General features: G+C 44.0%; 1 protein-coding gene across 1 annotated transcript in view; it reads right to left on the bottom strand.

The window, feature by feature from the left end:
• LOC115094648 (secretory phospholipase A2 receptor-like) overlaps positions 1 to 11,335 on the bottom strand; it is a 154,848-nt gene extending 143,513 nt beyond the window's left edge. Inside the window, 2 exon segments of the mRNA XM_029607897.1 lie at positions 11,159 to 11,224; positions 11,227 to 11,335. Of these exon segments, the coding sequence (XP_029463757.1) occupies positions 11,159 to 11,224; positions 11,227 to 11,335 (175 nt within the window).
• Positions 11,336 to 11,361: the final 26 nt, after the last annotated feature.

Consider the following 11,361-nt stretch of genomic DNA (forward strand, 5'->3'; position numbering starts at 1 on the left):
GACAGGACAGAGCTAATAAGAGATCACTATCAATGCCAGGTGATGTCTAGAGTTTTATACAATTCATATAAAGATCATTAAAGTTTTCCAATATCACATAATCATCCATATCTTTATACAAGCAAATAAATATATAATTAATTTAGAAATAAAAGGCACTTTTACCTTTACATATTTCCCAGTATCATACTGTCCTCACTCCTCTACTTTCATCTTCTGGCTTTTCTCGTTTCCTTTCCCTGTTTTTCTTTTCATTGGACTTTTCCATTCGATGAGGCCCTTCCTTTCTCCAGATCTCCCTCCTCCAGCTGACACTGTTTCCTTTCTATGCCATTTCTCAACTCTCTTACATGCATCACTTCATAATTCTCGTTCTATTGTAAATCATCATGATTTCTTTTAACCTTCCACCCCTGTTTCGTATCTTATTTTTTCATCTCTTCATCCCAGCCTTTCTCCAATATTTTTCCTCCACCCTCCAAGCTGGTTCTTTCTCCCTTTCTTTTAACTCTTCCCAGCCTTTTTTCTTCATCTCTCCTGTTATGTTATATTAGATTGCATACTCCCTTCCGTAGACATAGTTGACTTAGGGAATAGCCACTGCTATTACTGGCAGCAGTAGCATGGGATCTTCTTGGTGTTTGGGTAATTGCCAGGTTCTTGTCGCCTGGTTTGGCCTCTGTTGGAAACAGGATGCTGGCCTTGATGGACCCTTGGTCTGACCCAGCACGGCAATTTCTTATGTTCTTATGGTTCAAAAAGCATGAAAATAATACAATAAATAAATAGCAATTGTCAGATCTAGAGGGAATCTTTGATTAAGACCCCAATTGTATTGATGTATTGAAGCTCAGATGAAAACCAGGGAACACGAGATCTAGACCAGGCAAAAGTCTTCCGTTTTAAGGGTGCCAATTTATTAGTAACATCTGATAACGTTTGTATCAATGAATCAGCCAAAACAGTGGCGGAACCATTTTAGACAGATAAAAAGGGGGCGTTCAGGGGGTTTTCCAGGGAAGGGTAGAGATATCCTGCTAAGAAGTGCTGTCATTATTTATTTATTTATTTATTTATTTTCACTTTTTTTCTATACCATCGTTGAGATGGGTACCGTCACAATGGTTTACAATAAGGCACATAAAAATGAAGCTAAAATATATCAAATTACACAGGTGCCATTCAGGTTCGGTAACATTGTTTGAAACAATATTAATTGGTAAGGGTGATAAATCATGTCCATTTCTCATTGTATCAGATTTGGATACGAGATTAGCTTTATCATTGTACTTTTGTCCTTTATTGATGAACGAAAAAAATGAAGATTAAACTAAAATAACAAATAAAAACTACACACATATTGATTTTGGTTATGTGTGTGGGTGTTCAATTGTTTGTACCTTGCATTTCCCTGGGTACTATTCTCCCTTCTCTTTTTGATAAGCTTGATTAAAGAGCCAGGTTTTTAAATTTTTTCTAAAGGTTTTGCTGTCACTTTGAAATCTTAACTCCAATGGCATGGTGTTCCATACTATGGGTCCTGCCAAGGATAGTGCTCTTTCTCTTACTTGTGTTAGTCTTGCTGTTTTGATTGATGGAATAGTTAGGAGTGCTTTGTTGGCTGATCTCAGGTTTCTGTTCGGGACATGTATGCAAAGGGCTGTGTTCAGCCATTCTGCTTTTTCGTTATGTATTAATTTATGTTTGGTGCATAGTGTTTTGTACTGAATTCTTTGCTCAATGGTTAGCCAGTGTAACTCCGCCAGGGTTTCTGTGATGTGGTCTCTTTTGCTTTTACCGGTCAAGATTCTAGCAGCTGTGTTTTGTAAAGTCTGTAGTGGTCTTAGTGAGGTGTATGGTAGACCTAGTAGAAGGGCGTTACAGTAATCAGTGCTTGCAAAAATCAAAGCTTGCAGCACTGATTGAAAGTTAGCAGTTGTTAAAAGTGGTTAAAGTCTTCTAAGCACCATGAGTTTGGCGTATCCTTCCTTTACTTTTAAATATATATGTTGTTTTAAGCTTAGTTTGGTGTCAATTATTACTCCTAGGTTACGTAATTTTTCTACTAATTCTATTTTTTTGTTATTTTTGAGTATAATTTGGTTTTGAACGATCTCAATATTTTTTCGTTCTAAATGTATACCCTATAAAACAAAGGTTAAGACTAGAGGGCAGCCAATTCCCTCCCTCCCCCCCACCCCAAAGCTGCTGATAAAGTCTTGCCATGTCATAGCATCCTACCCCCACCTCACCCCCTCCCCAAGCCTTTTTAAATCTTGTATGTCAGGCCCCAGTCCCCGGTCCCAATCATTAAATACCCGTTATCGGCCACACAGAGCCAGATAACTTTAGGTTGGTCATATTCAGCGGGACCTTTATCCCAAATATGGACCTCAACGTTTCCTTGTCACACACAGTTTTCAATGTTACCTGAACTTCAGCTGATTTTGGAACAAGCTGGTTGACAAACGTCCAAGCATGGGGGGGCCGCAGTCATCCTACTCTGAACTGTAATATCAATCAAAGACTGACTAGCTGCTGCACTAGAAATGAACATCCCAATGGCATTGTAAATAGTCCCCTTTCCTTCCCTCCCTTATCTCTAGTTCCTCCCCTCCCCATGCTTTTATCTTTCTTCCCCTTCTTTCTCTGTCCACATATACCCTCGTCTCCCTCTCCATCCCCTCCCCTGTCATTCTTTCCTCTCTCTCCCTCCCTTGTGCTTCTCTCTCCCTTTCTTTCTCGGTGCCCTATTCTCTCTTTCTCTTCCCCCCATGCTCCCCCTCTGTATCTTTCCCTTCTCTCTTCCTTTCCCCTATATGCCCCTCCCCATGTACCCTTTTGTCTCTGTCCCCTCCTGTAACTATCCTCCCTCCCTAAGATGTTCTCTATGTGTCTCCTCCTCCATTGTATTCTCTTTTCTATTTCTCCTTTCCCTCCCCTATACTCCTTTTTCTCTCCCCTCTTCCACATATCCTTTTGTTTCTCTCTTCTCCCTACAATTTACCCCTTCTGTGTCTGTCTCACATCCTGCACTATATTTGTCTCTTTCCTCTCTCCCTACTCATTCTTGTCTGTCTCCCCTCCTCCACTGTACCTTCGCCTTTCCTCACCCTACCCTATACCTCTCCATCTCTCTCCCCTCCCCTATATCCTTTTGTCTCTCTCCCTCCCTTGTGCCTCCCTCTGTCTCTCTTCTCTCCATGCCCCCTCTGTATCTCTCCTCACCCCTTTCCCCTCTGTATATCTTTCTCCCACCTCCTTTCCCCTATATGTCGCTCTCTCTCCTCTCCTTACCCTATATCCTCTCTATCCCCTCTTCCCCTGTACTTCTCTCATACGATTCAGCAGCACACAGTCTGAGAAGAGGCAGGACCAAGAGGGCTGCTGCCACTGGAGATGTGCAGGAGCCATGGAGAACTGCATCAGAGAGATCCTCACAGATCTCTGTTGAGAGTTACTGGCCCTTCCTCTCTCCCTGTAACCAGGAAGCACTGCTGAGAAGAGGAGGAGCTGCCTGATACAGCAAGTCTGCTGCACAAACTAGGCCTTTCAGCGGCTGGTCAGTATTTCCGACTTGACACAGTACTGCATTCTGAAAAATTGGGTAGTTCGTTCCAAAACCAGGCGGTTGGTCAGCCCAGCCAGGAGTGGGAATGTTGAGGAGGTGGCATTCACCGTCATTAAAAAATGGTGACAAAAAGTGGCCGGGTTTAGGGCCCATGATCACAATGTTCCAGAAAGAGTCTTGGTGCCAAACCTCCAGCCACCAACCAATGTTTCCTCTAAGGATTGAGTTGCTGTGTCAAAACCTTTTGGTAACATTACCTTATGAGCATTACTTTCTTTGATGCAAAAAGCCTATCACTTTTATGCTCACAGCAACCCAGTCCTTAAAGGGAACATTGGCTAAGTACATTCCTTAAAATAATCACCTTATCTACTAACAGCAATCACAGCAATAAAATATGTGAATGAAAAAATATTTTCTGCAAGAACATTCAAAACCATTTTCTGCATGCAAGTGAAATTAATAAAGAGCAAACTTCTGTTTAAAATAGAAATGAGAAACAGATTACAGTAATGCCATAAAAGCCGGTGATAAGTACCATCATTTTCACAACAAGAATTAAAGTTACACAAGAACTGGACCTTTAAAATACAGACTCTAACTAAATACAGAATAGAAAGAACATAAAGTATAAATAGAAATGTGCCTACAAAAACTGTAAAAGACTGACGGTGCAGGCTAGTCCTGCGCTGTCGGTAGTAACACGTGAAAAAGCACACGAAGGAGGACAGATTTAGAAAGGGGGAGGGGGTAGAAGCACGTGGGAGTAGGGGACAGGGTGAAGTGAGAGCAGGAGGGGGAGGGGGCGGGTAACGGCTGAGGGGAGTGGGAACTTGAATCCCAGTTCCCCATTGGATAGTAACAGCAGGTTGGTGACGTGGCAGATCTGCCTGCCACAATTACCAGGCTGCCCGCGATAGAGGTGCACTTGGCGAGTTGCCCCTCCTGCCCTCCCTTGAGGAGGTGGTTGTTTGGGTGGGATGGGGTTGTTTGTTGGGGCATTGTTGTATTGTCGCAGTGGAGGTGGAAACCTGAGCCCAATTTATATTGGAATGCACTGGTAAGATAGAGTGGGGGGGGGGAGAGTATCTCGTGTAGTTGGGGGGGGGCTGCTGCATGAGACGGCCTGTGAGCTGAGGGGCTAAGTTTAAGGCCAGAGCTTGCTCTCGCTGGGGAGAGGCGGGGTAGGTGTGGAAGAGGGGGAGGGTTGGCGCTTCATCACTGGGATGAGGTGGGGAAGGAAGAAGGGAAAGGGAGGGTATGTTATTAATGTTAAGAGTTGTTATATGATTGTAAGGGCTCGGGTTCAGGATAATAAACTGAGGCCTGTTTGTAACGCCAAGATTTGTGTCTTGTATTTTTGGGGGAGGAAGGGATGGTCAGCCGAGTGCAAGTATTGCCTCTCCGTGTTATGGAAACCATAAGCCCAACTGTATTATGCAGTGCATCAATAGAAAAACAGAAACATCATCATTCCTCACAAGACATCAAGCAATAAAATCAAGAGATATAAAACTTCATAATATTAAAATCTTACTAGTAAAAAGAATAAATGTCAAAACAGCCAATGAACATCCAATAAGTTAAACAACTTACAAAAATGATTTAATATTCCTCAAACACCAATTAAATATTTCAAAACATCTGATGATAAAACATCCAATCATTTAAAAATGTTTGAATATTTCTCAAAAAAAAAATATTTCAAAAACAGAAACATAAAATTACACCCATTAATTAAAACTAATAAAGATTTAAAAATCTCCTGCTCTCCATACCTGGGAACTTTTGATTTCCAGTCATCCTGAGATTGTCATGGCTTGGGGAAGGTAGGACTGCACAAACTTTACCTTCTCTCTCTCTTTCACACATACACACACACCACCTCTCAAATATATATCCATTTTCTCACATATACAGAAGCTCTTTTTCCCTCTCACACACATTATGTGTGTGTATATGTGTCTGTGAGAGCCTGTGTGTGACACATAGGCTCTTACAAGTACACAAAAACACATGCCCACAGGCTCTCACAGAGACATACATACACACATGCACCACAGGTACACAAGCTTTCACAAAGACATACATACAGGTTCTCAGATAGACATATACCCACAAAAATACTAACATACACATAGGCTCTCTCTCTCTCTCTCACACACACACACACACACACACACACATACAAACATACACACACAGGCTTTCACACAGACACACACAAGCACACAGGCTCTCATCCACACATAGCTTTCACACAGAGACACACACACAGGTTCTCACACAGACATACATACACAGGCACATAAGCTTTCACACAGACTTGTACACAGGCTCTCATACAGACTCTCAAACAGATACACCCTCATAGATGCATGCATTGCACACAGAATCTAACTTAAGACACACATACACAGGTTTTCACACAATTACCCACATGTGCATGGCCTCCTCTTCTCTTCGGGTCGCAGTGAGATGAGCTCCACCACGGCCCCCACTGGCCTCTTCTCTGCTTCGGTTTCTCGGTGGGTTGAGCTCCATCTTCCTCTTCTCTGCTTTGAGCTACAGTGGGATGAGCTCCACCATGGCCTCCGCTGGCCTTTTCTCTGCTTCGGGTCGCGTTGGGATGAGCTCGCCATGTCCCCACTGGTTTTCTTGCGCTGGGATGGAAAACCTATGCGCAACCAGGGGACAAGTTGTGCATGACTATTCATGTGTGCAGCTTAGAGGGAACATTGCCGAGAACTATCACAACAATGACTGGAATAAGTGAACTGGAAGGGAATATAAATCAGGGGAAAGAAGACTCATGGCACTTAATCCTGTCCTTGCACTAGAAGACCAAAGCTGCAGAAGGAAACCATTTGGCCAAAAATAACGTTTGTTTCATAATCAAACCAAATAGATAAATAAAAGCAGCAATAGTCCAAAAGCAAGGAGAAATTACTACTTACCTGATAATTTCCTTTCCTCTAATGAGGGCAGGTCAATCCCTACCAGTGGATTATGCACCTCTACCAGCAGATGGAGATAGAGTAAAAACTGAAGTCACAGATTATATAGCCCTGCCCTGACATTAGGTCACCAGTATTCTCTGAAAAAGCCAAACTGTGGACAAACTGATTATACTTGACAATGATTATTAACAATCAAGCATACTTTCAATCAATACAGAACACTGAGTGCAGACACAAGAATTAACTCATTCACTAAACTGAGGGTCTGGTTAAGACACTTACCATTCTTTGAACGAATACTAGGAACAACAATCTGCAATGTTTGAACAAAAAGGCAAACCAAAGGAAAAAACCAGCAGCCAAGGGCGGGCTGGGGATTGGCCTGCTCTCATTAGAGGAAAGAAAATTATCAAGTAGTAATTTCTCCTTCCTCAGCATTCAGGCAGGCCAATCCCCACCAGTGGGATGTACCAAAGCTACTCCTGAACAGGGTGGTAGGCTGCCCGTGGTCCAGGCAGCACTGCCCGTGTGAATGTGGCACCCTCCCGATCACAAACAACTAAGTGGTAATGCTTGGGCAAGGCGAGGATAGATGACCATGTTGCTCGCTCCACAAGTCTCAACAAAGACAGCAATCGCTGCCCACAATACTACCTGTGCCCTCGTGGAACGAGATCTAGTCTGATTCGGCAAGGGAGATGATTTACTCCATCCAATGGGCTATAATTGCCTGTGCCACTGGCTCAACCTGGTTATCACCACCATGGATAAAAAACAGGTGAACTTAGTAACCTCTAAATATTGCAAACAATGTTACTTCACTCCAAAAAAAAGTTTTGACCAAAGGTGGTACAGTCCGATGCTGTACCACCCTGGGAGTCTGCATAGAAAACACCAGCACCTTCAAATGAAAGCGAGGTCTCACCGCATAGCCCTTCGACTACGGAAAGCAGCAACGTGCACTGGAAAGGGCGTATATGTTAGGGAATGATCTCCAAAGTGGCTGCCATCAAACCCAGGACCTGAAGCTAAGCCCATACCGTCAAGTGAACAGAGAAAGAACATGATCAATCAACTTCAGAATGCGATTCTCTTGCAGAACACTCTGCCCTGTTTCATATCGAAATGAACATTGAGATACTCCAGCAATGGAGTTGGCTGTAGCTGTTCTCGGCCAGGTTCACCACCCAGCCTAGCTCTCATAGTAAGGCGACCAGCTTGCGAGAAGTCAGGTGACTCTCTTCCACACTCTGGGCATGAAGCAACCAGTCATTCAGATATGAGTGAAGAAGGATGCCGATATGCCTCCTCCAGAGCCAGGGACATATGACTGTACTGCCATTATTGCAGAGCATACAGTGTACATTTGGAAATATGCTGCACACCAAAGATGATGGACTCCTTAAAAATCCAGGATGGGCTGAAAAGATCCCTCATTTTATGACGGCCCACATTGGCTTGTGAGTCAGGAACTGGAATTAAGGCCTTCAAGTCTAACTGACTCCATAAGGTAATCTCCATTGCCATCTTCCTCTTATGAGAGTTGCACAGAGAAATTATAAAGACATCCAGAGGAATGTGAAGAAATTGTAGAGCATAGCCATTCCAAATTACTTTCAAGACCCATGGGCCTGATGTGATCTGGACCCACCCCTGAGAAAAGTGAGCTAGGTGATCACCTATCTCCAGCCTCTGCAGAGGAGGCCGCAAACCTTCATTGAGAAGATCGAGAGGTTCCACTCCCGAAACCCACATCCTTCCAGGACTTCCTAGGGGGAAGGTTGAAATCATATGTAATTTCGAGAGCAGCCACATGCTTGAAAGGGATGCAAAGCTGGCTTCTTATCCTCTAGCAAATGAGGGACCTGAGTTCCCCCCATCTATTTTCAATCTTTGTTACCTCACTGCCAAATAAAAGAGAATCCTTAAAAGGTAATCTAGTGAGATCAGACTAAGAAATGGTGTCCACCGACCAATTTCGCAGCCACAGCTGTTGCCAAGTCAGTCTCACTGAAGCAACTTCATGGGCGGCAGCACAGACAAGATCATAGCCCGCAAGCTCAGATGATGGCTCTCTGTTCCATTACTGCTCTACTATCCAGCCCGGCTCCCTCAAGCTCCTGAGAGATATGCAAACCAGCTCTAGCCACCAGAGAACCACAAGAGGCAAACTGCACCAAGAGGCAATCTGCAAGGTCAATGTCATGGCCTCAAGGCTCGTTAAAGGATAGCTGCAATCCTTCTATCCTGAGCCACCGTTAGACCTGCCCCTCCTTCCACCTGAATGGTGGTATATTTCATAACAGAACACACCAGTGCATCCATCTTTGGGATTCGCAACTGCTATCCTGCTTGTGAATCCAAAGGATATAAACCCGTCAAGGTACGCTCCTCTTTAAAGCTGGCCCTGGCACACTCCATTCAAGGCCACCCAACTCTTAAATCACAGCCAGGAGGGTAAGGAAACATGATGCCTCATATAGGGCGATCAATAAGTGGTTCTTCATCTACGCACCAGTAGAATTTCTGCCAGCCATCTCAAGTGTCTTCACAGTCAGAAGAGTGCCAAGTGGCTCTAAATCCAAGGAAATTTTCCTTCTCTCAAGCAGGAGCAACCCATATCATCATCAGTATCATCTAGATCCACAAACATTCAAAGATTGTCAGGAAGCACTGCTCCATGGCGTTTACACATGATTGTAGACAAGTAGGGACCTCAAGCATGTGATCCTGAACTAGGAGGCATTACTGTCTTGGAAGGTCGCCTGCAGCAAGGGCAGAAGACACTGGAAATAATTCCATCCAGGAAAAGGAAAATGGATCCATACCAGGTCCATAGGCTGAAACCTTTCATCCCAGGAGCTAGTCTCTCCTGAAGATGTCTCTGCCCGTGGATCAACTAAGAAGGTGACATCCTTGTAAGGTCATCTCCAAACCCACTCCCTTCACACTGAGGGAATTTACCTGCATCGGCAACAATAGCAGAAGGCAAAACAGTTCATGCATCCAGGCAGCAGTGATTCAGACTCATAAATAACTCCAGCTATATAGCCTTTATAAGGCAAGGAGCACAATGGCCAAGTCATGGACTTCTTTGATGCTGTTGTCATGCTGCAGTCTGAAATGTGCTCAAGAATACACTCAGCTATGTGAAGAAAATGCGCACAAAGATCCACATCCAGCTACTAGGTCAGCTACGCAGCCAAGCACATGGACAAACTATGTACACAAAAAATGCGCACACAAAGTGCTGCGCACAGCTATGCACACAATGCACACATAATACTTGCTCAGCCATGCATGCACAATACGTCAGTGACACAAAGTGACGCACACAGCTATGCGCACAATGCACACATAATACTTGCTCAGCCATGCATGCACAATACGTCAGTGACACATCCAAGTGCGCACACCTCTAAGCTGCATAAGTATGCGCACAAACAGGAGTCTCAGAACTAATGCACAAGTCGGCGCGCATGAGCATGCCATCAGCCGCAAAAAATGCGTGAAGTATCTGCTGCGGCCTACCATGTGGTCGAGACACTAAGCCTGAGGAGCAGGGCCTGGCCAAAAGGCTGCTCAATCCACCAAGCCTTCGCTGCCTCCACACCTCACTGAACTCCCCAGGGCGGGAAGATGCAGAACACCAATGCTGAAAATAAAGGCCTGGTAAGATACAGAGGAAAGGAGAGCCTCACTACAACATTGTCTTCAGTTTAATCTCTTTTTTTTTAATCTGTCAGCACTCCATGGCTGACAGCAGGACTGGATCTTTGGCTGAGGGGACAGAGAGCGAAAGCCTTCACCGCCAAGCTTCTCTCGTCCTGCAAATGCTACTTGTCTCTTTTGTTTAAGTCCACTCCTGAAAAAGGCTAACGGACTCCAGGCACTCAACTGAGGGAGGGACACTATGGTATCATCTCAGGAGGTAAGCGGTGTAATCCAGTTGTCGTCTTCTCCAGAAACTCTCTTTGTACTTTGGTTTTTTTTTTTACTACAAGCAATCCCCAGTCCACCATCTGCTGGAGACAGAGAATACTGGCGAGCTGATGTCGGGGCAGGGCTATATATCCGTGATGTCTGATTTTGCTCCATCTTCATGTGCTGGTAGAGATGTATAACCCACTGGTGGAGACTCACCTGCAGAGGAATGCCATATTTTCCTATAAAGACTGGTGGAGAGACACAGATAGACTCTGTATACTTCATTGCATCACCAGGACACTAGAATACAAACCAGTGAGAGCAGGAAGGATAACAGTCAGGGAAAGCATTAGAATATATCCAAACACAGTCAGGATCTTGTTCCAGCCAAACATTACAAGTCACAAACAATTATAGTATCATTATCAGGAGTCAACATAATCAGTATTTGCAGAGTCTTGCTCATTAATTTCCAGGAATTTCAGTCAGATAAAATAGGAAACAAATATTGCCTCCTAGACCCTCTGGTTTTTCAGTGACATTTTTCAAATAAGGCTGTTTTGCTATGTTCGCCACTACTCTCCATGTAAGTTTATAAGCCTGGAATCACACGTTTGTGCTACTACAAGAATGGTGATTAAAATATCATTGTGAGTCTGATTGTACAGGTACATAACTGTAGTTAAGATGTGCTACTCACCAGGATGGGCACAGAAGCCCTACTTTCCATCTCGGTTATAGTGGCTGGTCGTGGAGCACCAAGGAAATCCACCCTGCTGTCTCTGATACACTCATGGTGCCATCTGTTGTTATACTTGAATGGGAAAACACATGGCATGCCAAGGCTATTTCCTTGTAATGTGTATAGTTCTGTCATAAATAAAATACACTTGTTAGAAAAAA

This window comes from Rhinatrema bivittatum, chromosome 6 (assembly GCF_901001135.1).
Source record: "Rhinatrema bivittatum chromosome 6, aRhiBiv1.1, whole genome shotgun sequence".
In the NCBI taxonomy this organism is placed as follows: domain Eukaryota; kingdom Metazoa; phylum Chordata; class Amphibia; order Gymnophiona; family Rhinatrematidae; genus Rhinatrema; species Rhinatrema bivittatum.